A 24,914-nucleotide genomic window follows, 5' to 3' on the forward strand; every position below is an offset into this window, starting at 1 on the left:
CGGTTTGAAGTTTGAGAAACTGAAATCAAAATAAAAACAAACCTAAAAGATCAAAGATTATATTATCTCTAATTTTTAATGTAAAAACTCGCTTGATTGAATGATAGAGTATGACTAGCGGTCAGGATTTAAGAATACTTGAACCCTTGCAACCAAATAGCAAATAGATTTTGAGTATCGTATTTTTATCCGAAAATCTTTGCAAAATGTTTTTCTTTTGGGCCAAATTTGCAAACGCTGGATGCAGCGACTTTTTCAAATGAACCCAACTTTCAAATACAAGCTGGGTTTAAAAATTAGCCAGACAAGAGACCCCTTCATTAGAACTAAACTTTCAGATCGAGTTCTGCGATTTGTTTGAAATTAAACAAAATGAGAATTTAAACAATCAAATAAAACATAGGGAGTCATTATCTTTACAATAAAAGAATTATATTTGATGTGTTTATTTTTTATTTTTTATTTACTACAATTGGAGTCATATTCAATGGTTGAAGTCGTCCCTTTATCTTTTAGAAAATCACATTTAAATTTCGCTCTCGATTGGTTGTTAAAACAATCTCTCAACTTATTTATTTTCTCTTGAACCATAATCTCATGACATATAATGACATATAAGAATACTTTTTTTTTGGTTACTGTTTAAATTTTTTTACAGTAAATACATAATACATAAATACCTCTAAAGAAGGCTTTTTTTTTTATTAACGACAATTTGATAGCTAATATAAATTCAAATATTATTATGCTTAGAGGAGCTTCAAGTGCGAACCCGAACCTATTTGTTTATAAAGCCGAAAATCTTAGCTAAAATATTAAATCTCTTCCGGATCAAACTGCAGGTGGTTTACAAGCATATGTATCCTCTTATTAGAGTCAATTCTATTCGAGGTATTGTCGAGTACTAAACGTAAGTACCTCTTCTAAAAGAGATTCAAATCTTAGTTTATCATATTATAAGGGATTAGTTTCTTCTACTAGACTCAATTCCTGTCGGTAGATTATTTCTTATTTTATCCACGGAGTTCTGAAAATTTAGTTAGGGCTTATACAAGAGCAACCAGTACTGGACTCACCGGTGGCTAACGATATGAGAATTTTAAAATTCCGATCCTGCCCTCACCCAAAATGATACCGTACTTGCGCCGAGCACGATAATAAAATAATACTAGTACTATACCAGTATACAATAATAATAGAAATGTTCAAATTTCCAATCATGTCCTTCTCCTCTCGTGATGCGGCTTCGAAGATCTAACTAGAAAGGGAGAAGGAAAAGCTCTCTCAGGCCGCCAATTCCCGATGGCGATTCTTTACGCTTTGGTGGCGAGAGGCACGGTGGTGCTGGCGGAATTCAGCGCCGTCACCGGCAATACAGGCGCTGTGGCTCGCCGGATCCTGGAGAAGCTTCCGGCTGAGGTCGATTCTAGGCTGTGCTTCTCTCAGGATCGTTATATTTTTCACATACTGCGATCCGATGGCCTAACCTACCTCTGTATGGCCAACGACACCTTTGGAAGTGAGTTTTACTTTTACCCCCCGACCATTTGCTGAAGTGATTGTGTTTTCGTTTATTCGGATCATTCTAATTGATGAGCACTGGAAAATGTTCGCTTCAGTCGGGACATCGCTGCTGTATATTCTGTAGGTATGGTAATATGCGCTAAACAAATGTCTAGGGAAGCGAGGTTTCTAGTGGAAGAAATATTTAGGGTTTGACCTGAGGGAGTTGTAGTCATTTCTCTGCCAGTGGATGTGTCTGTGAAGTGGGGAGTGCCTATAGACTCTATTCTAACGAATACAGCCCCCCCCCCTCCTTTCCTTCCCTCCCCTTACTACCACCCAATTAACGGGTGCAAAATTTCAGTACTCCAAAGAAAGAACCAAAATTCATTGGGCAAAAACCAGGCAAACGATGAGCTTGCTGCTGGGGTTCAGCTTTGGCAAAGATAGATATTCTTTACAATCTTTCGCAGTCTAAAGAGGACATCACTCTATCATTCTGTACTGAACACTTCTTCCATTGTTCAATATTTGCTGCCATGTATTTCAATACCATAGCCTTCATATTGAGCATAACGCGGCTCTCAACATTTAGTCTATTCATTAATTACTTCTTAAAAACTCTTCCTCTCTGGAAATTGTAAGAGCGAAATCTATGAAAGACAAAAACTTCAGCAGTTAACGAAACCATGAAAATCTTCCAAGCAAACTCGGAGTTCTAAATGAGGCATCAGGCTTTCCAAAAACAGATTATTCCTTCCTTCTGCGCAATGCTTCAAAGCAACATACCCTGGAAAACCCTGTATATAATAATTTCAAGAAATATTGTCATGCAATTGTTTGGCCAGACCCCTCTACTCCACTCCAGTGCTTATATAGGCACCAGCATCACTTGACTTCCATATTTATTGCAAGCGCAAATTGTCTAATTTTTGTTGATTACCAGAATGAGCTGCAGCTGGAAATTCAGAAACATTGGAACATTGAATGGCAACAAGGCTTTCAGAACCAGCATGCACCAAGCTCCATCTATCTCAAACAAGCCAATTACTAACTCATGCGGCTAACTTGCCATTTTCCTTGCAAAGGAGATTGGATCTCCCTCCCGCCCACCCACTCTTTCTTTCCAACTTGACAAGCAATTCACAGAAACAAATTCGGAGGATTCAATCTCCTTGCAAATTTATTCATGCATTCTAGTTATCCAGCTACTGAAAGGTCTTGTCCTTGTTTCCAAGTTTTTGAAACATCATAACATTAATGTTTTCTCTTGCCTTACAACAACTGGTCACATATCAATTTTATGGCTGTCTCCTGATCAGTGCTCCCTAATTCACGGTTTTCCATGACGGCATGTGTATCAGTACTTGATACAGCACTTTGTGCTATTTGTACTACCAGGGCGGTAGACTTTGTCTAATTTTCTCCAGTGAATATGCATCGAATTGGATACTCATTTTTAAGCTGTATGGTCTTGTTTTTTCATGGCTATTTTTCTTACTGTGATGTCTCATTACTGCTTGGCTTAGGGAGGATTCCTTTTGCTTACTTGGAAGATATTCAAATGAGGTTTATGAAGAATTACAGCAGAGTGGCCCTTTATGCACCAGCTTATGCAATGAATGATGAGTTTTCAAGGGTTTTACATCAGCAAATGGAATTTTTCTCAAGTAGTTCTAATGCAGATACTCTCAACCGAATGAGGAGCGAAGTTGGTGAGGCAAGTTTTAGCTAGGCTCTAGCCAGCGCCCCCCCCCCCCCCCAAAAAAAAACCACAAAAAGGAAAAAAAAAAAAAACTTACATTGCCATTTATTGTATTTGGTGCAATATGCATCCTCTTTTGGCATTTATAATAATATTCCTTTGGCCTTAATTGGTGATCATTAGAGCTTATAATCTGTCATTCAGATTCGAACTATCATGGTGGAAAATATTGAGAAAATATTGGAGAGAGGTGACCGGATTGAGCTTCTTGTGGATAAGACGGCAACAATGCAAGACAGTTCGTTTCACTTTAGGAAACAGTCTAAGCGCCTCCGAAGAGCTCTTTGGATGAAAAATGCCAAGCTCTTGTAAGCACATATGTTTTTCTATGCTTTGTATTCAAAATTTACATCTTAGATTGCTGGATGCAATGTTAGCGATGAACGTGCTAAGGCTTGCATCAAATTTTGCCTTAATTAATTTTGCTTTTTTCTTTGACAGGGCATTGTTGACATTCTTGATTGTTCTGTTTCTTTACTTCATCATTGCTGCTGCTTGTGGAGGCATCACCTTACCGTCCTGCAGATCTTGATTAGACACTCTTGCTGTTTAATGTTTCTGAGGCTTGCAACTATCAAAGGTTTTTCATGCCAATATATATTGGAGAAAGATTCAAGCTACCTGGTTCAATTTATGAGTTGAGCGAGTCAAAGTGACATCCATCTGCAAGGATCCAGAAAAAGTTATAACTTATATATATATATATATATATATATATATTGCTTTCGTCATTTTTGGCACAGTATCACAAATGCATGCCGAAGTCTGATTAGTTACTCGTCTGTGATCAAGGGGCATCCCGCTGTAAATGTCTGGACTCTGGATTCTTTACATTTTGCTTTACCATGTATGCTAAAATAATTTTTCTTCGTTAATTTCATGGAGTGTGATTGGATAGGCTATGGCCACGCCTGTTTGTTCATTAGCTGGATCAGAATGAGATAGCGACACAAGTAAGGGAAAATCGTAATCGTTTCAATGCGATCCTGGTTTGATGCCTTTGATAATACGTGGGCTTATTGTTGACAAATGATGATGAAACAAATTAAAGCCACCCTTTTCTTTCTGTCTTATTCTTCTTTCTCTTTGGAAAAAGGAGGGTTGGGGGTAGGATCTAGGGCCATGCGAAGACGTGCAAAAATTAGTTCAGGTGGTTGAGGGTTTATCATATGTTCATCAACACACAGGAGCTCTTCACAAGGCAAAACGGTTTTATTAGGAACAGAAAAGCTACCCTTGATGCCATAAATTTTGTTATGAGTATATTGTCATTTGACATTGTGATTTATCTTAATTGATCAATCTCGTATCATGAATCTGCTGATTGAGTGTGTATCTAATCTCCTTTCATTTATGAATGCATTGACATAATATTAAGAACTTATGCAAGCCGGGAATCCATTGAAGTGTCATCTTCAATGGATATATATTTGCTTAATTCGAAGTTGAAGAAATTATTCAACTTCATTTTCGTGTTCATCTTTCTTTAATATTAAGAGCTGGACTACGTAACAGAGTTAGCACGATCCAAATCCCCACCTAAACACTTGTCCTATGATAAAACCTGCATCTGAAAGCTGACCTGGCCATTGGAACTCCAACTCACCCCTCACTTCGTAGGATTCGTATATTGCTCATCTCATGTTGACACTGACATCGTTTTAGTTTAAACAAATTTTAGTTTGCCACTAGACTAGATAATGCGCAAAATATGACTGAGCATCTCATGATTTCACTCCAGGATACCTCCTTGCCTTTGTTTTGTTAAGTGTTTTTCGGCCCCACCATGGTTACTTAATTCGGCTTCTGTGTTTTGCAATTGAATCTGAACCCCCCCCCCCCCAAAAAAAGAAAAAAAGATCAAGACGCGTGGCATTTTATAGACAGTTGGATAAACTAAAAAAAGAAATTACAATGAGGTTTCAAAGAAAGATAATAATTATCTGCAAGTCTCAATAGTAAGGGACAATTGCCATTTATTACTGTGAAACTTATTATTGCAGGTTGTGCTTTGTTATTAGTGAGACTTTTTAATAATTATATTCCTTATTTAAGATTTCATAACAATTTTTCTAAACTAAATAATGAATCATTTGTGATTGTTTGTAACAAAGTCATCCTTAACTCGCACCAAAATTGAACTAAAAAGTTGAAATCCAACACTCCTATATAATTCAAGTGCCAACTTCCTAACCAATCACAAATTAGACTAGAGGTAACTATTTTGGATTAAAATTTAATATCCAAATGTCATTCTCTCTGATTTATGTAAGGGGAATATATACGCGTACAAATCTGCAAACCGTAGTTGATATGTTTTGTTAAAAAATTCGCTCTATTCCTTCTAGGCACTATGTTATGTTTTCTATATGATGATTCTCTGACCGCCACCATATGTAAGCCTTAACCTCCTTAATAAAAGGATATTTCAATTCTCAGAATAGAAAGAATCAATAGTCTGGGTCATGTCGGTGGACATTTTTAATGACTATTCCACCTGCACAACTATACTCCGAGATAAAATGTGCGCGTCTGTCTGTGTGTGTGTGTGTGAGAGAGAGAGTGAGAGAGAGAGAGAGAGAGATTGTTAGACTAGTCTGAACGAGAAGAAAGACTCAGCATATATATAGTAGCAAAATTGACGTGCCCGTCAGGATATCTTTAATCCCGAGTTTCATAAACCACAGTTATCATATGGATCATACAATTCTACATGCATGACCTACATCAGACCAAGGGCCTGTTTGGATGTTCTAAAACCTTGGTTTCAGAAGTACTTTTCCGCAAAACGAGGTAACCTCCTCCACATATTTACTTCGTAATCCGTAAAAGCACTTCTGAAACCATGGTTTGGTTTCTATCCAAACACTTCCCAAGAGCCGTTCATTCCTTTACAGGTTTCTATAAAGTTAATCATGTAGTTGTACTATATTTTTTGAAATACTGTTAATTTTCAACGCTTATTGTCATCTCTCCTTTTTTGCATCTGAGGCTAATGAAGCCTATAAGCCTAACAACATCTCATCCCTGTCTCATTCCCTGATATGAGGATTCATTGAAACTCTGCCTCGCCCTATACTTGAAGGGATTTGGCAGTCTTCTCACGTTGGGGAGACATCTCGTTAGGCGTAGCAAACTTTCCTACTATAGATTATTCGCAACACGCCAACGTAGCCGAAATGTGAAACCAGAACAACCAAACCAAGTTACGCCAGAATTAGCAACGAGAGCATCTCATTTATTAGGTTCGCTTGAGGATTCCTTCTTGACTTGTTGTCTGTTCCTCCCTCTGCCTCACACTCTTCTTCTTCTTTCCACTTTTCCTGCTTTCTCTCTTCCATCACCCGCCTCTTAGAAAAAAAATGTATTCCCTTTCTACCTCCTCCTCACCACCGCCTCATCAAATTTTCCACTCAACCCCATCTTCATCAATCCCTTTATTCTCATACACCTATTACTCAAGAACGACGGCCCCAACAAAGATCAGAGCTAGCACCACTAAGTTTGGTAGTTTTCTTCACTTACAGCCTCTGAACAAGCCGCACAACTTGGATTTCGATCTTCCTTTGCTTCACCCGTCGTCAGATCATCGTCCTCGTAAATTCGACGTCATCATCATCGGTGCTGGACCAGCCGGCATTCGCCTTGCAGAGCAAGTGTCAACCTATGGTATTGAGGTTTGTTGTGTCGATCCTGACCCGCTTTCTCTGTGGCCCAACAACTATGGTGTCTGGTTCGACGAGTTTGAGGATTTGGACCTCCATGATTGCTTGGACAAAACATGGCCCATGGCTTGCGTTTATATTAATGATGGCAGGGTCAAATACTTGGACCGTTCTTATGGTCGGGTCAGTCGGAAGAAACTGAAGGAGAAACTGATCGGACGATGTGTCTCCAACGGGGTTACGTTTTATAAAGCAAAGGTATGGAAAATCGAACACCAGGAGTTTGAATCTTCGATTCTGTGTGATGATAATCATGAGCTCAAAGCGAGTTTAATTGTCGATGCCAGTGGGTTTAACAGTGATTTTATAGGCTACAACACTAAGCGTAGAAACCACGGATATCAAATTGCTCATGGGATTCTGGCTGAAGTGGAAGAACACCCTTTTGATTTGGACAAGATGGTCCTCATGGATTGGAGAGATTCCCATCTTGGTAATGAGCCATACCTGAGAGACAACAATAAAAAGCTTCCAACTTTCTTATATGCAATGCCATTCAATTCCAACCTCATATTTCTGGAAGAAACCTCCCTTGTGAGCCGTCCTGTGTTATCATATATGCAAGTGAAGAGAAGGATGGTAGCAAGGCTGAGACACTTGGGCATAAGAGTGATTAACATATTGGAGGATGAGAAATGTCTGATCCCAATGGGAGGGCCTCTTCCTAGGATACCCCAAAATGTAATGGCTTTTGGCGGGAATTCTGGGGTAGTCCATCCTTCAACAGGGTACATGGTGGCTCGAACCATGGCTCTAGCCCCGGTTGTAGCCAGGGCTATAGTGGAATGCCTTGGGTCGACCAGGATGATCAGGGGGACGCAGCTTTATGCGAAGGTTTGGGATAGTCTTTGGCCAATTGAGAGAAGATTCACAAGGGAGTTTTATTGTTTTGGAATGGAAACACTGTTGAGGCTTGACTTGAATGGAAGCAGGAGCTTCTTCGATGCTTTCTTTGACTTGAAACCTTATTACTGGCAAGGCTTTCTCTCTTCAAGGTTGTCTCTGAAGGAATTAGCTTGCCTTAGCTTATCTCTCTTCGGACATGCCTCGAATTTTTGTAGGTTTGATATTGTGACCAAGTGTCCTCTGCCTTTGGCTAGAATGATGGGAAATCTCGCTTTGGAATCCATTGGTTGATGGAAAGGTTATGAATTAAATGTCCATCCATATCCTAATATACTTCAAAGAATTACAACCATTTATCAATTATCAATACTTAGTAATTTGATGATTTCAAGGTTAAATGCCGTCCAGACAGTTTTTTTTTTTTTGGGACTGAAAGTCCAGACAGTTAAATCATTGTATCTGATTCTGCATTTTATCACCGAGTCTTTCCACATTAATAACGTTCTCATTAGTAAATTCGCATGTTAAATATAAGTTAACTTCAATTACATTACTTGATCCCACTGAGCTTGTGAAGAAGTGAGCATAAATACCATAAGGTCCATCGAATTCTTTGTTCCATAGTCTCTTAAATCGTTGATAGGCTTAATATTCCTATCGTGGACGCATGTAAGACTACAATCTCTCATCCCATATGTAGTTTAAACTTCAAAGAACCTCAGAAATGAAGTCACAAGTACCCTTCTCATTTTTTACCGTAAAAAACGAAACAAAAGTTATGTGTAACTTCATCTATTGTATCCACTATGAATATATATACATATATTATAAATAAATTTCCAATTTTCATTGCTGATATTTTGTTTAAATTTTATGTAAGAATGCAATTTTTAAAAGGAAATGAACAGCTTTGGAAAAAAAAAATGTAACGTCCATAACGTAATTAAGGACAAATTGAAATCAATTTACTAACAATAATAAATTACAAAGAGGATTTTGCTCAGTTAATGTCCCATAACTAAGCCCCTGAATCCATGAAAACAAGAGGCGTAACAACAGAGGTCTGACGCAACTGTAACTGTACAATGAAAGAGCTTATTAGAATTTGGCCAAGAGAAAAGAAAAAGCTATTTTCATTGACACGACACATGAAAATGCAGAGTCAGGGGCCGAATTTTAGAGCTCGCTTGCGAAGATGTGGAGGATGTTCATGCATTGGTGGTCGCTGGTGAGCTGGCCGGGCTGGTGACGCAGCAAGTACCGATGGAGCGGCCTTGTGTAATGTCGGATTCGGGTCATCGACTCCTGAAGCTGCTGCTGGTGCATCCGCCGCAGCTCCACGTCCTGGGGACGAATGTGAGCCACGCCCTCCTCCTGCCCCCGGCGGCCATCACTGGGAGCTTGGCGGATCGACGCCGTGGCAGGGATGAGCCCGTGGCGGCGAATATAAAGTAGGAGCCGATCAATATGCCAAAAGAGCCGGCGGATATGTTGGCGGCATCGGGGATGAGTGTGGTGGCTGTGGATGTGGTTCAGCCATTGGGAGCGGCGAAGAGTGCAGAGGACAACCGTCATGCGGTGGATCGGAGGCAGAGGCGGGCGTAGCGACGCCATAATTGAAGGTATCGAAGAGATTTGGTGATGCTTGGAGACTTAGGTCGGGATGGAAGAAGTGAAGGACGCGAAGAGAGAATGAGAGTGAGGTTCAGTAGTAGGTGTCAAGAGAGAGTGAGTGCCATGTGGATGTTGGTTTCCGTGCTGCCGTTTTCTCTTCAACTTCCGGTTCTGTTGCTTTCTACAGGTGTCGCCTTTCTTCCGCTGAAATCCCGTCTCTGATCTAACTGCTTTACTTCGGTTCTCCCGGAGAACAAGGTTAAAACAACGGGGAAGGGGCCTTCTCACTTCTCTCGCCCATGCGACCAAATTCTTTTCAATTGCAATTTGGTCCATACAACAAGAAGAAGGACACAAACCAAATTCCATTTGTTTTCGCTTGACTTTGTATGTACACACTTGCATTATTTTATTTTATGGTGATCCTTTATGAGATATATTAGCTCATTGTCTCTTGCTAGCCAAGGAAAAAATCCCAGTGTTACGCGGCATCTCACAAGAGTCGGGAAATCCCAGCCCACTTGAACTGGATCGGCTTCCGTTTCAAAGAAAGCCCATGGGCCTCCCTCCGTGCAAGTGGCCCAATCCGTTTCATTTTGCCGGGAACATTTACGTCGCCGAGTGTTGCTTGCACTCTGGGAAAAGCCATTCGAGGTTACACAGTGCGGAGAAAACTGCACTTCCGTGCTGGTTTTCTCTGTCTGTCTGGAGATTCCATTTGCTTCGCTGAATTTCTTCCTTCTTTTGAATAGCCAAAAGCTCATGCCCGCTAAACCTCTGTATTCGCGTCCAAATCCATGAGATGAGACCAATTCGACTTCCTGAGCCGCCTAGCCCTACCTCCCGGGGTACACCGGACATCTTCGAATCTGGAATCCACAGCGTTATCAGACGCGCCGTCGTAATTGGAAACGGTTTTCCCAGTTGCGAGAATCAGAGCATCGGATTAGTTCGCGCTCTTGGCCTATCTGATCAACATGTGTTATATGTAAGTTTCCCCCGCGGCGCCGCCGGGCCCCCCCCCGGGGGGGGGGGAGTTGTAGAGCTTTTATCTTGTTTATTCTCGACATTGCATCCGGTTCTTATATTGTAGCCGATAGCGTAATTATCAGCGGTTTATGAGGGGCGTGCTGTTGACTGGTCTTGAATTTTGAATTTGCCCTTCAAGCTTCATATCTTTATTTGAAAACAAACTTAGGATTACATGAACACCTCTTCTGTGCCCTTTTAGATCATATGGCCTTCTGAACTACCCTCAAGGCTGTTCTCTGATGAGCATGCCTATAATGGGAAAAAATTGCGTTGTCTTGCTTGCCAAGAGTGATACCGGGAGAAACTTGGTTTGCGATTGACCTCGGGTTTACACCCGTCAACCCTCATGACTAGTAGTAGTGCCGGAGTGAGAAAAGTATTTCGATGATGTTGGTTGTTAAAGGCTGGAAACTAGTTTCGCACCTTATTGATTGTGTAGAACCGAGTTACTTATTCCCTAAATATTTCGCAACTAATCATGGAAGCTAGGGGAGAAAAGCCACCTCTGATGACAATAATGATGTTGTCAATTGTTAATTGGCAAATGGAAATATGAAACCAGGAAAAAGGTTGAAAAAATGGAAGGGCACCCTATTCAATGATGGGGCGGCAACGAGGATGATATTGATGAACAAGGATAGTTAAGAACTGAGGGAAATGAATGTATTTATGCTGGTAACTGCAATAAGATTTTCATCCTGGTGATATTTTGTTCCCTCTACTGGTAGTGATTGTCCTGTGACAAATGTTACTGAGGGCTGGAATTTTCTTTGTCAACATTTATTTTTCGTACAGAGAAAAGTTGATTTTGTTTTCTTCGTTATTAGTTAATATGCAATATTAAAATTTAAAAGTCATGCCTCGCATCTAGGAACTGACTAAATAAGTAACCGCATATGCTTGGCCATGTTGTTTGTTTGCTGGATATTCTCTAGCTATGTTCATATTTTGGTTCAATGCGTCTTCCTTTAGCAGCACTATGTTCATGTAACATAGCTACCATGAAAGTTTATTTGTTTAACAATTCATGACTGAATTATTGCAGCGGGTTACCAGGCCAAAAGGAGGGATTAACAATTGGCTTCGCTGGCTTCCTGTCTCTGTCCACAAAAAAATAAATTATCTACTAAATCTTATCCATGGCTACTCTCAACTACTCACGAAATCGCAAGAAAAGAATCTAATGCCTCCTCCTTCAGAAAATGGCGTTGGCTTATCAGCTATTCTAGAAGCAGATGTAAAGCATATAGTAAATTTGGCTCGTGAAACTTATGAGAAGTACATCCCATTTCTATTCTTTTAGTTGTAAAGCCGAATGTAAATTAAAATGATTTTCAGAGCATAGGAAATCTAGTTTTCTTCTTCTTTCATGTCATGGCAATTGCAGATACTGATGTCAAATGCTTTTGTGATTCGTAATTTTGTGATTTAATGAGAACAGGATGTCTAGGTGAAGTATTGGTTTTTTAAAAATTTACATTGCATCGGCAGTTAAATTGATTTGCAAGTTAATTTCTTGTTGATGATTAACTTATCCTGCTTAGATTTTGCGGTTCCTCATCTACCTTTTTCATTTAAGAGGAGAAATAGATACAAACTTGTCCAAGATTTCTCGAACATCTGTGTTGGTCACACCTTTTGTTACTCCAAATGAAAAATATTTTTACTTGTTTAACTTGATAGACAAAATCCAATTGGTTTACTTTTTTGATTCCTATGTCTGTAATATTAGTCATCATTCTTGTACTTGGATGTCCTTTCAGCTCACGGTCATCATCTTGTATTTTCTTCCTAATCTTTGGCTACTTGCTAAGATTGATATTGATATTTTTATCCAGGGAGGGACCCTTACTGGTGGTTGCATCTGGAAGAGATACCATTTCTGTTGCTAGCTCAATTAAACGCTTAGCATCTGACAATGTTTTTGTTGTTCAGGTCTGTAATTCATTTTTCATTCAACTTTTCCGTGACATCTTATATTATAGATAAGTTGGATCAATATATACCGGATGTACCATTGTGTTTTTCTGGTGATGTTTTGTAGACATAATCAATATGGTTCAGTTCCATTCCTGCTGTATTATTTTATGCTTTTTTTTTTTTTTGGAAGTATGACCTCAACTGATTTTGTTAGTTGTGATTTATTCTGAAGTGAAAGATTTAATGCCTTTTAGATGTTTTCAAGAAGGAAATCCAGCAGGTTATTAACAAAAATGGGAGCTATAAATGCATTCCAGGGAAACTGGCTTAACTAATTATATTTTGTCTTTGAAATCCCCCGTGTTCAATTATTTTCCAATAAATATTGAATTTTTGCATTCATTTTTTGATAAGCATTTTGCTTGCAGCTCTCTCTCTCTTTTGTTTTTTTGGGGTAATTTATTTGAAGCTCTTTACCGTGGATAAAACTTCAGGTTTGATTTCTGATTTTAATTTTGTTGGGCAGATACAACATCCAAGGTCACATTTGCATAGGTTTGATATGGTGATTACACCTAAACATGATTATTATCCCTTGACTCCAGAAGCACAGATACAGGTCCCTTGGTTTATTCGAAAGTGGATTACTCCACGTGAGCCTCCTGATAGTCGTGTGGTATGTATAATACACATATAACCATAAAATAGCTCATGTTTTGAGGGATATTGACCTTATTCTGATCCTACCTGTGGTCTACTCCTGAGTGTTCAATTATGTTGTAATGCATATTCAGGTTCTCACAACGGGAGCCCTACATCAGATTGATTTTGCTGCTCTTCGTAATGCTGCCATTACATGGCGGGATGATTTTGAACATGTTCCTAGACCCTTGCTCGTGGTTAACATTGGAGGACCAACACGTAATTTCTGCAAAACTTTTATCATTGGGCATGCTCAACTCTTGATCTTGCAATTTTCATATGTTGCAGGATAATAATTCCTCTGGTTTTTAATATAAAACCCATTTTGTAGTGTAATTTGCACTATAAATTATACTATAAAGTGGGTCTTATATTGAGGAATATGGTCATGAGATAGAAAAAGAAGGAAAAAATCAAGGGAACAAGGGAGAATCTGCCTGAAAGAGACAAAATCATTCATTAAGTAGATTGAGGAATATGGCCATGAGATAGAAAAAGAATTACTACTTTCGGTCCCAAATATTGTAGCTAGCTTGTAATGCAATTTACACTACAAACTAGCCACTAGGACCGGAGGTAATAACTTCTTAGCTTTTATATTTAGGACAAGAGGTAGTAACTTCTTCCATTCCCCCTGTGAACTTTTAATAGAAGAGGAACATAAACAGGGAGTGAATCGCAGGAGAAGGAACTGGGGAGTACTGAAGTTGAGAAAGAGGAGAGAAAAATTAATAAAAGACAACTAGGTACTCCTTCCATTATGCTAAATTACCTAATTGGTTACGACAGTACACATTTATCTACATGAGATTTATGATTCTAGTTTGAGTTGAGAAGAAAGTGAATATGAATATGACTGCCGCTGCCTGCCCTTCATTGTTTATCTTACCAATATGTGATAGTTGATGCATGTAAAGAAATCATTGGAGACGACAGGGACTAATCACGGCAACCTGGAAACAACTTAAATAATACAAATGGAAGTACTTTCGACTGTATCTCTTATTCATGTAGTGGATATCATTGAATTTTCTCTTTACGTACATAAAATGAATAATTCTCTTTCATGATTTTGCTCATTTGAAATTCTTTTAGGGCAAAGATTAAGATAAAATAATTTAGAGGTTAAGTTTTTCATTATGTGAAATGCCATAACAAATAGTCTCATTTTTTACATTTATTTTGGTTTTTGTCGCACTTGAAGTGTGCCAAATATAGGGATTAAATATTGTAATTTCTATATTTTATATAGGAAACTGCCGATATGGTGGGGACCTTGCAAAGCAGTTAGCAAGGTCTTTGCTCAGTGTTCTTGTTTCCTGCGGGAGTGTGAGAATATCCTTCTCCAGGAGGACTCCGCAAAAGGTATAGCCACACCTATGATGTTTCTGGAAAGAAATATGAGAACCTCTCTTCATTTCTGACACTTTCGCCGTTTTGAACAGCTGTCAAACATTATAGTGAAGGAATTGGGAAATAATCCAAAAGTTTATATATGGGATGGCAAAGGTAAATATTTATTCAAAACTGTGATCTACTTAAATATGTAAATTTTAGTTTAATATAGTCATTAACGCTGCCATTGATTTCCGCATTTGTCAGAACCTAACCCCCATATGGGGCATCTAGCTTGGGCTGATGCATTTGTTGTCACTGCTGATTCAGTCAGTATGATAAGCGAGGCTTGCAGCACTGGGTATACCTATGAAGAAGCATCTTGTGACAAAATATTCTTATTTACTTTCCTTGATTCCAGTGTTTTAGTACCGTATCTTTATTAATGTGACAATTTTGTTCTTTCAGGAAGCCTGTCTATGTTATGGGAGCAGAGCGATGCAGATGGAAATTCACTGAATTCCACAAGTTGTTGAGGGAGAAAGGAGTTGTTCGGCCATTTACAGGGTCTGAAGATGTAAGTTATAGTGTCATTGTGGCTTAACTATGAAATGCAGTTTTTTTTAAGGCTTATAAGGGAGCTATCAAATATATCATATTAATATTGACATTATTGTGGAAGGATGGAGGCTTTGGAATTTGCCTTGTGTTTGAAAAACCTATGGTAGTTTTAACTGGTTAGTGTGGTCAATAAATCTTTCAGATGAAAGAAAGTTGGAGCTACCCACCTCTTAACGATACCGCTGATGCTGCTAAAAGGGTTCGTGAAACACTTGCTTCGCGAGGTTGGAAACTGAAGACGACGTAGAGGATGCAGTTTGAGTGTGCAGTAATGCCCTTTTTTTTTTTTTTTTCCGGTGGCCCCTTCTATGGGGTTTGTTCGATTATTTTTGGAATATGCCAAAGCATAAATTTTCTTTGATAGCACAAATAGGATATACAGATGGGCGTGCTCTGATTCTTTCATCATAACAATTTTTAAGTGATGTACTATAAATCATGCGATCTTTGCATTTATGGAAGAGAAGCTTCCGTGTATGGCAATTCAGTGGATGAGATGAATAAAATTGTTTGTGAGCAAACTATAGTAGTATTCTATGTTTTCTTTTTTCTGCCTGTTATCCTCTGGCGATCTTTGGCCAAAATGGCCCTGACTTATGTTCTATCTAATGCAATAAAAACCTATTTAGTTTCATGTAAAATGATTAAAAACGGGACTTCAAAGCAAGACTATGACCCATTTGGCACGTCCCAGCGAGAGGGTGATGAAAAGAATAACATCGATATCAATCTTTTTTCTAATTTTTTTGGCCGGGAGTTATCAATCTATTCGTAGTATTTCTCCCTAGCTATTTTTATGTAAAACTAACATCTAATTAAAAAAAAAACTACCTAATATGATCAGCATGTAAATGGTGGAATATTTTATCTGTGCTTGCTCACGTACATGTAACTTTGATGTAGGGTGAAAAAAAAAAAAAAAGACACTCCTATCTTAATTATATGACCTTATTAGAAATTTTCATTTAGTTCTTAATACAAGAAGTTATTTTTCATTACATTAATTATTTTTTTAAAAATATCTTTATATAATGCATCATTTTTTTTGCTAATTTAAATGAATGAAAGTCAATAATGCAACAAAGGAGAAAAATATTTCAGAAAAATTATCAAAAATTGTTGGCCCATTAATTAAAAAACCCAATTTAAATTCTTTTCTTAATTTTTGTGAATTAGGTAAAGATGCTTTATATTTCGGATTGGGAGAATAGAAAATTACATTATTTTATTTCTATTAAAATTTTAATTTTATAAATATATATTTTTCACTTTATATTTTGTATAAGCATTTAAGTTAAAATCATACTATAATTAATTCGAGATCTAAAACTTAAAATCTGTCCATGCAAGTATATTTATTACAAATCTTTTCCCAAAACTATATAATGAAAATATTAAGTTACAGAAATAACAAATAAACAAAGCTAGTTATAACCATAAAATCGACATCGCTCATGCCACAAGGCATGCCGAACATAGCCCCTGGAAAGTGCAGTGCAGACGAGCCTGAACCTCTTTGACACCACGTCACGTGGCTGTCCCTTCCCTCAGGTCTCACCGATAGGACGCCACATCCCGTGCCCTCCCTCTATCTGCAAGTTTCTCATTTTCTGTATACGCTGCTTCTTGTTCTCAACAACCCTAATCAATTTCTCTCTTCCTCTGACTGGTTTTCCCAGCGGTTTCACTCAGCGTTTACACAGATCATTTTAGGATTGCGGTCTTCCCTCCCTGCCTATCATTCTTCCTCAGGTGCGTCGTCTTCTTCATGCTTAATCAGATGTTCCAGTTCCAGTTCCAGTTCTTGTTCACGTTCTATTCTTCCTCGCTTTCTTTTTAAAATGGGGGGCTTCGTTTTATCTTGATTGTCTGTGATCGACTGTTTGTGATTGGTTATAATTGGCTCCCTTTCTTTTCTAACCCTTGCGCTGGTCAGTGCTTGCCTTGGCGATTTCTTACAACTTTTCTTTTGACATAATTTATATTGAAAATATTTTCTATGGCATTTGGCTTATTTTTATATTGATTTCTTGGGAAATTAATGGTTCTTTGCAGATTAAGCTTGTGAAGGCGTATTTTTTAGGGTAAATTTGACTGCTTTAGCTGGTTTTGTTGTTTGAAGTCCGAGGTCTGGGTCTCATGAGAATTGTTAGGGGAATGCAGAGATCGTTTTGCGTGGGACTGGGCTGGAAGTCATCGTTCAGACAAGGGATTGGCATCACTGTGCCCAAGGCAAGAACACGCGACAAACCGATGAACAGGGTTTTGGAACTTTAAATTCGGGAGAGGGAAATTAGGACTGAGCTTATCTGTGGACAAGAATAATTAAATACGATGACGAGGATTTTGGTTCAGCGGGGTTCGTCTGGCACTTCTTCATCAAACCCAAGTCGTTCTTCTCTGTCCGGTTCTTCTTCAACTCGGGCAGAGCCATCCGCAGTAGTTCCCCCGGCTCCTGCGACTGCGAAAGATGAGGACAGTGGACAGGAGGTACCGGACCTAGTTGTTAACAACGAGCTTTTGGACTATTCCGGGAGTAGTGACGGGAAGACAAAGAACGACGATCATTTGGTAGAAAATCTTCATTTTGAGCAGAATCAGAATGACACAAGTGATGAAATAGCTGACGTTGAGGAAGCTGTTAAGGAGGAGGTAGCGGGTAGGCGAGAATATGACAACGGGTTGTGTGGATTGAAAATTTCAGAAAGACCTGCAACAGGAAGCGAGGGTTCAAGCGGTGATTCTTTGCGCAGTGCTAACAGTACTCCAAATCCGCCACCTCCTCCTGTTCCTCCTCCAAAACCGTCAGCCCCGAACTTGAATTCAAAGAAAAATGTGTCATCAAATTCAAATGCTGTCCAAATAGGACCGTCTCGAAGAGCATCTGCGTGGCCCGTTGTTTCAGCCAGGACTTCACCTGCTGGGTCTCGACCCACTTCCCCGAAGTCTCTTAATGAGAATGAGGGCTACAATAGCGCTGACGAACAGATTCCATGCTGTCCGTCCTCTTATGATGATTTAGTAAGTTAACAGTTAACAAAATCTTATTTAGTTAACAAATCTTGTGCATCGGCTTTATAAATTCTCTTTGATGATAATTTGATTTAGATGAATAGGTGATTTAGATAACTTGATTTTGTGAACAAATCTTATGTTGAAACTTGAAGCCTCTATGCTGGTTTTGTGGTAAAGGCTTGCCCTGGTATATTTACGTATTTTTCTATTTGGAGGTTGTTTCTTTCCTTGTTTCTTAATTGGGTTTCCCCTTGAATTCCGTTCCTGATCCTCTGTTTCCAAATAAGATATGTTCGTGTATTGGAATTCCAAAATCAATAAACCAGTTTTGTTCTCAGCTTCTGCTACGTACACCTCAACTTGTGCTTGCTATGCAAGCAGCCAGCTATTGGCATGGAAAAGGAAGTTGGATGACTTAAGGAAATCATGCAAGGCAATTTGGGATGGGCTCTAACATAGATGAGAATATTCTAGAATAGAAAGGGAATCATTGGTGTTTTTTGTTGAGCGTCCTTAGTTTTTTGGTCTCTTATGTCATATTTTTACATTATTTTGTGTATGTGTGTGTATTAAATTTTTAATTGTTGTATTGTTGGTTTCTAGTATCAGAGTGAATGGTTGAGAGCGAAATATAGGGAATGAATATGGTGTGGGAATATAATTGAGAGAATATGAGGAGAATAGGAAATTGATTTGGTTTGGGTTGACTTTGTATTTTGCATACAGGAGGTAAAAAGGAAGATGGGGAGTAGGATATTTAATGCTGATAATTTAAAAATAAACTATTTAATCTATAATAATTAAATTGGCACTAGACAGAAAAAAACGAAAGTCTCTTGCCTCCCTCTGCTGTGTAACAAAGGAACATACCCTTATTTTCCTTCCACATTATACACAATCACACATTCTGTATCTCCCTAACTCTGAGTTATACACACACCATGTGCCTTGGCAAAGTGTAAATCAGGCACCACTGGTTTTTGCTGCTTCGATATTACAATTTATTGCTTGACAGTGTTTCCCATGATATTCATCCTTTATTGATGAGGTATTGATATATAATGTAGGAGAGAGAGCGGCAATTTGAAATTGATATCAGAAGGGCAAAAGGTTATGAAGTAAAAAGAATGCTGGAGGATGGAAACTGTCTTTTTCGTGCAGTTGCAGACCAGGTTTATGGGGACTCTGATTTATATGATCGGGTCCGACAGATGTGCATAGACTATATGGTACTGTGACGTTCTAGTTATTTTGTTTCTAAATCTTCATCTTCTATCTGTGGCTCACATTATTATATCTGAAAATCTGCCTTGTTGATTGCATATCCATTTGATGACATCCTCCTTCGTGCCTATGATTTTTGTGGCCTTTGACATTGTAATTTGGATTTATGACGTTTAGTTTTATGCTATTGTTGAACGGGAGTGGCAATGGGCTATTACGTTGTTTGAGAGAATTTTTAAAGATTCCTGTTACCTTCCTCCATTTTGTCATGCATCTATGCAGATATTGTAATTTGATTGAAAAATATGATATTTCTACTATATGACTCATTGGATGCTTCACTGGCAAAGTGGTTCTGCTCTATAACATGTAGCTTTTTTCCGCAGTGCATGAATATCACTTCCTGGATATTTTATTTTCTTGCCTTTATCCATTGATAGAAGTTTTATTGAGCTTTAGAACAATTGTTTTTTTTCTTAATTATCTCCAGGAGCGAGAAAGAGACCACTTTTCTCAATTTATTACGGAAGGCTTCACATCTTATTGTAAGAGGAAGAGAAGAGATAAGGTATGCCGAAGTATAGTTTGAGATGCTATTGATTCTAATTTTGTGGTTTGTATCTCTAGTTATTGGGTTATCTGATTATATGCGTTTATATAAATTGCTTTCTGCCCCTCCTTTTTTTTTTTTCCACTTATCTTTTTAGATGTTGAGCATCTTAGGAGACATGCTGGCCAAGTTATTCTTCCTATTAATATCGATTTCAAATTGACTGTTACCATTTTGCAAGATGGAAAACTTGACCTTCAAAGCTGCATGTGGGATATAACCGGGAAAAAAATAGCATTGGAGGTTTTTCTTTTGGTTTGCTGGGAGGAGTGTGTGTGGGGAAGTGAATTTTTAAGGAACATATTAAAGCATGCATTTGGGCGAGGGTGCATAAATGATAATTAGTGCTTGATTTGTGTTGTCTCTGCCTTTTTTTTGCATGGGTGGTGGAGTTAAACAGTTTATTGACAACTCTCTTGTTGCTTTATAGAGAGCCATTTCCCATTTATTATGTAGTTTGAACACTTTTTTCAATTCTAGTCATTTTAATTTTATTTCCTTGAAATTATGCATGCTGATTAAGAGTAAAGCATAGCCTCCTGTTGGGTGAGTATACAGAGATAGTCATCCGAATGGATGTTGGCTGGACATGATTGCCAATTCTGGGGGTGTGCTGCATACCTCAATAAGGGGCTGTATATTAAAATCCTTGTGTTGCAACTGCGATCTTGCCTGTCTTGTGCATGACGAATGTGACGTTGCTTGTGCCCATTGTGTGCGACATTGAAACAAGAGAATGACATGTGCTGGGTGTGGCTAAAGATGACTGGAACACACTCAGTTTTGCTTGATATGGCCAGAAGATCGCTGATCTTGTTAAAATGGTGGGATGCATGTTTGCTGTGTTTTTTTCCATTTATAAAATTTTTAAATGAACACATATTTTGAGTAAGGAGATATATTATGTATTACCTCTGGTCTTAATTATAAGAGCTAGTTGACTAATTTGAAGAGATTAAGGAAAGAAGTTAAGTTAGTTATTTGTAATAAATGGGTATTGTCTTTCCTAAAATATCCTTGCTAATCAAGTGTATTGGTTAGAACCACCATTATTAAAGGACTACCTTAGAAAAAAAAAAGCATAAATATGAGAGACAAAGTGGATTGAGGTCTTATATTTAGGATTAAAATAAAAGTCAAACAAGGTCTTATATTAAAGACCGGAGGTAGTATATAATATGAGATTGATAGTTGGAGTAAAATTTGAGTCTATTTAATGATTTGGTTGGAGAGAGTGGATGCTGTAATAATTAATCGGGAAAATAAATTTCAATTGAAGAAATATTTAAAAAATGACATAAGTTTGTTTAAATGTATTATGAAAGGAAAAACTAAAAAAAAAAAAAAAAAAGAAGCCACCTTAGGTCAATTCTACGGCAACCGGAGAAGGGAAGAGATTGGGTTTGGATAACTAGCAAACTATTTTGTAGTATGATATTGGAAAAATATTTATGTAACTAAATATAAATAGAAGTTAACAGACTATAACAGCCTGCATCAATTTTTCCTCTCCCCTTCCTTCTCTTCCTTGTTTGACACGTGCCATCATTGCATCCACACCAAAATTGAACATCTTCCCCAGCTGTGCCCTGGCATCCACATTACAATTGCTGTCATTCCTCCTTTCTTCAACCTCAATCCCTCTCTCAGCAGCAAACACAGATCCAGTGCAAGAAAAAAAAAACAGAAACACATATCCAGTGAAAAAAATAAAAAAGAAATTGTTGCCTACACAAAATTGTTGCTGCCTGGGGAAGGGTGAACCATGTCAGAACGATCTAGATGCAATCATTACAGATGGTTTCTCCTTTCATCTAGATGAGAGTTGTGGAGATTGGTCGATGCAAGGAATGAGATGGATGACCTGACAATGCGAGGAAGGATATGGATGATGATGTGATATCTTGATATTTTGGTAAATGTGCCATCTCATTTTTCAAAGGAATGATGATTCCTTAATTTATGGTAACAGGCATTTGTTAGTGTGACAATGACTGCAACCAAATGCACAAAGTGATGTAATGCCATATTCCCCCCATTCCCTAGGGCCCATTTCCAGGAACCAAACGCTTCCTAAGTAAGCATTTACTTACTGAATTTTATCATTCTATTCATTCATGAGTTAAAATATGAATACATGGCACAATTCGAGGGACAGTGGTCACCACTTTTCAGTGTTATAGAACAGGAGCACTAGAAATAAGATCAATTCACATATTTGGTTATGTGACGAAGACATTGCAATCCTTTTAATGTTATCTATCAAATGCACGTGGTCCTCTGGGCGGGGGTGGAGCCTTTCTAATGTGTATTTTTTGTGCTTGGCAGGTCTATGGAAACAATGTTGAGATTCAGTCCATGTGTGAGATGTATAATCGTCCCATTCATATATACTATTATACTATAGGTACTAATTCATATTAGAGGGAGTGATTTTAATGAATGTTTGTCATTATTAGTTACGCGCTCTTTGTTAACATCAATTATTGACGCAGAACCCATCAACATCTTTCATGGAAATTATGACACTGACACACCACCCATACGACTGAGTTATCATCATGGGAATCATTACAATTCCCTTATTGACCCACGACGCTTGACAATTGGTGCAGGACTGGGGTTTAGCTGCCTTCGTGGGGTGTGTATCTTACCTATCATTCTGTTTCTTGCAGTGCCTCCCTTTTGTATTCTTTCTATTGTGCTCTGTTCTGATAAAAAATGTTGGTAATTGATGTTTATATACCAATTGAAACAATTGGTAGGCACATAAACCTCGCCAAGGTTCAGGAAGCTCGTGGAAGTGACCCTATAACTCGTGAAAATGACTCTTCATCATATATATATATATATATATATATATATATATATCATTTGGTCAACTAATGGCTGATGTTCTTTTTTTGTTCTCTGGCTTTTTTGGCATTATAATGCAGACAAACGTTGACAAAGATCAAGTCAAGGCTGCAATCAAAGCTCAGCAAGACCAACAGATTGATAATGCAAGTATCTTGAAATGGGGTGCGAACTAAATGTTGTTGAGTTTAGCGTTGACAGCATTTTCTTGTTTCTCTGAACAGGCACTTTTAGCAGAGGGACGGTTTTACTCCGATCTTGAGTTTACAGAAAAGGAGATTGAGCACATGGTGATAGAAGCTTCTCGGGCTGAATATCTTGCTGATGTTACATTTAAGCAGCAGCTTGCTCATAGAGAATCCTCCACTTCAAATGCCGAACCATCATCTTCTGGAGCAAGTGAGTTTCTTCATCACCTTCATGCATATACAAACACAAATTTTTAAAACTGAAGGAGACCGAAATGTGGTAAAAAGTTGAGGCTTGTTTACATTTTGGCATGAAACCCATTGAATGAGTAGATAAATCAATGTGTGGCAGGATCATCAGGTGGAGATGGCAAGACGGAGACGGGGAAAGAGCGAGATTCAAATCTGAGCAATAGCATGCAGATGGTGCTATCCATGGGATTCAGCTACCTGCAGGCGATAGAGGCCTATAGCATATTTGGGGATGATGTGGAATCTATGGTTTGTTACCTCTTGGAAACCAGCAGCAGCAGCAGACGGAAAGGCAAGGCCACCGAATGAACTCTGAACTTACTGGGAGGCGACATGCAATGTAGTCAACTGTGGTCAATTTATGAAGACGAAACTTGGAACTTAAAATATTCAACTATCGTCCTAGTCCATTAATTAAATAATAATCTTGTACTAGGCTTTTTTGAATTTAATATCCGGCATATGCATGAGGTCCAAAAAAGGAAATGATCAATTACCACAACTCAGTTAACAAATTTTATATGAATGCTCGCTATGCTACTGTAAGAATTGGGTAAAATAAATATTTCCTAAATCTGTTCAGGTGTTTATGTATGTCTGACTATCTTTTGCTTTTATCTTCAGAGGTTTTATCTTTGCTCCTAAATTTGCTGGTTTTGTGAATATCTGTTTTAAAGTACTACTTTAGATTCGGATGGTTAACTCTGGTGTTCGTCTAATAGAATATTTCAGTTTAATCCTTCGTGCATTTATTGACTTAAAACAATTCAATTTAATCATCCCAGTTTCCTCAACTTCCTAATCAAGTTAATGAGATGCATCGTGTTGGTCAAATTCGAAGGTATATCAACCTTGTAGGCTTATTCATTTTTCCGTACGCCTCTCTTTTCAGCCCTTGTCAGCTTTCACTTGCTTGGCACTTTTCTCGACAGGATCTTGCGAATTTTTGTTTCCAATTTTTTTGCTCGCGAATAAGAATAATGCTATTCTTCTCAGTACTACTTAATTATAAAAGTCAGTTAGTTAATTTAAAAAGATTAAAAAAATAAGTTAAGTTAGTTATTTATTTATAATAAATATGTGTTATCTTTTTTAAAATATCCTTACTAATCAAGTGTATTGGTTAGAACTATAATTATTAGAAGGACTATCTTTAAAAAAAAACATAAATATGAGAGACAAAGTAGATTGAGATCTTATATTTAAGATCAAAATTAAAGTCAAATAAGATCATATATTAAAGACTGAAGGTAGTACATACATTGAAAAAATAATCCTATTATTTCTCAAGCTTTTGCTTGCCCTTTCATTGTTAAAAAACAGAAAGAAAAAAGAAAAATCCTATTGTTAGAATTTTTATATCATATGTAAATTAAAAAGTATATTGAATTTTCAAATCTAAAAACTTAAAGCAATATAAATCAGACGAAGTACTTCTTAAAAATGTTTTATATGGAAAAAGGGACTGGTGTTTTCTTCAAATTTTAACCAACGTCAAAACACGGGGAGATGATTATATTCTTGAAATTTTTATATAATTGTTTTATATGTGTTTTCTCTATTTTCCACGTAGGACTGAATATTGGTTTCTTTTAATAGGAGAGAGCATAAATTTGGTCGTAAACTCGGAGTCCTTGAGAGTTTCTACTAACTAACTAATTTTATTTTATTTTATTTTAACCATTTAAAATCCCCTCCCGCCCCAC

General features: G+C 37.9%; 4 protein-coding genes across 7 annotated transcripts; all 4 read left to right on the plus strand.

The window, feature by feature from the left end:
• The first annotated feature begins 1,213 nt into the window (after positions 1–1,213).
• LOC114762852 (vesicle-associated membrane protein 714) lies at positions 1,214–4,176 on the plus strand. Its single transcript, XM_028952448.1, has 4 exons — positions 1,214–1,519; positions 3,033–3,223; positions 3,413–3,576; positions 3,710–4,176. The coding sequence occupies exons 1-4, from the start codon at positions 1,303–1,305 to the stop codon at positions 3,798–3,800; spliced, it is 663 nt and encodes a 220-aa protein (XP_028808281.1). The 5' UTR covers positions 1,214–1,302; the 3' UTR covers positions 3,801–4,176.
• Positions 1,718–23,798, plus strand: LOC114762848 (OTU domain-containing protein 5). 4 transcript variants are annotated; one of them, XM_028952440.1, is made up of 12 exons: positions 1,718–1,728; positions 15,762–15,764; positions 16,628–16,815; positions 17,119–17,147; positions 17,227–18,084; positions 19,146–19,307; positions 19,793–19,870; positions 22,241–22,319; positions 22,408–22,553; positions 22,849–22,914; positions 22,993–23,167; positions 23,309–23,798. In XM_028952440.1, exons 5-12 carry the CDS (start codon positions 17,398–17,400, stop codon positions 23,515–23,517), a joined length of 1,602 nt encoding a protein of 533 aa, XP_028808273.1. In that variant the 5' UTR covers positions 1,718–1,728; positions 15,762–15,764; positions 16,628–16,815; positions 17,119–17,147; positions 17,227–17,397; the 3' UTR covers positions 23,518–23,798. The 4 variants fall into 4 exon arrangements, with proteins under 4 accessions (XP_028808273.1, XP_028808274.1, XP_028808275.1 ...); XM_028952441.1 differs by lacking the exon at positions 17,119–17,147; XM_028952442.1 differs by lacking the exons at positions 22,241–22,319; positions 22,408–22,553 and having other exon boundaries at positions 17,119–18,084.
• LOC114762835 (capsanthin/capsorubin synthase, chromoplastic-like) lies at positions 6,631–8,130 on the plus strand. Its single transcript, XM_028952426.1, has one exon. The coding sequence runs from the start codon at positions 6,631–6,633 to the stop codon at positions 8,128–8,130; it is 1,500 nt and encodes a 499-aa protein (XP_028808259.1).
• Positions 10,110–15,587, plus strand: LOC114762849 (mitochondrial fission protein ELM1). The gene is made up of 10 exons (XM_028952443.1): positions 10,110–10,441; positions 11,531–11,763; positions 12,324–12,420; positions 12,932–13,081; positions 13,200–13,326; positions 14,360–14,472; positions 14,553–14,616; positions 14,710–14,803; positions 14,911–15,019; positions 15,206–15,587. Exons 1-10 carry the CDS (start codon positions 10,256–10,258, stop codon positions 15,308–15,310), a joined length of 1,278 nt encoding a protein of 425 aa, XP_028808276.1. The 5' UTR covers positions 10,110–10,255; the 3' UTR covers positions 15,311–15,587.
• Positions 23,799–24,914: the final 1,116 nt, after the last annotated feature.

The sequence above is a fragment of the Neltuma alba genome, unplaced genomic scaffold (assembly GCF_004799145.2).
Source record: "Neltuma alba isolate B1F8T4 unplaced genomic scaffold, ASM479914v2 tig00011243_pilon, whole genome shotgun sequence".
NCBI lineage: Eukaryota > Viridiplantae > Streptophyta > Magnoliopsida > Fabales > Fabaceae > Neltuma > Neltuma alba.

Coding starts and splice junctions, on each gene's coding strand:
- LOC114762835 (XM_028952426.1), top strand. CDS start 6,631: ATGTATTCCCTTTCTACCTCCTCCTCACCACCGCCTCATCAAATTTTC.
- LOC114762852 (XM_028952448.1), top strand. CDS start 1,303: ATGGCGATTCTTTACGCTTTGGTGGCGAGAGGCACGGTGGTGCTGGCG. Junction 1,520..3,032: donor GGCCAACGACACCTTTGGAA/GTGAGTTTTACT, acceptor TGCTTGGCTTAG/GGAGGATTCCTTTTGCTTAC. Junction 3,224..3,412: donor TGAGGAGCGAAGTTGGTGAG/GCAAGTTTTAGC, acceptor TCTGTCATTCAG/ATTCGAACTATCATGGTGGA.
- LOC114762849 (XM_028952443.1), top strand. CDS start 10,256: ATGAGACCAATTCGACTTCCTGAGCCGCCTAGCCCTACCTCCCGGGGT. Junction 14,617..14,709: donor TTATATATGGGATGGCAAAG/GTAAATATTTAT, acceptor CGCATTTGTCAG/AACCTAACCCCCATATGGGG. Junction 14,804..14,910: donor AGCGAGGCTTGCAGCACTGG/GTATACCTATGA, acceptor TTGTTCTTTCAG/GAAGCCTGTCTATGTTATGG.
- LOC114762848 (XM_028952440.1), top strand. CDS start 17,398: ATGACGAGGATTTTGGTTCAGCGGGGTTCGTCTGGCACTTCTTCATCA. Junction 22,320..22,407: donor TATATACTATTATACTATAG/GTACTAATTCAT, acceptor TTATTGACGCAG/AACCCATCAACATCTTTCAT. Junction 22,554..22,848: donor GGTTTAGCTGCCTTCGTGGG/GTGTGTATCTTA, acceptor ATTATAATGCAG/ACAAACGTTGACAAAGATCA.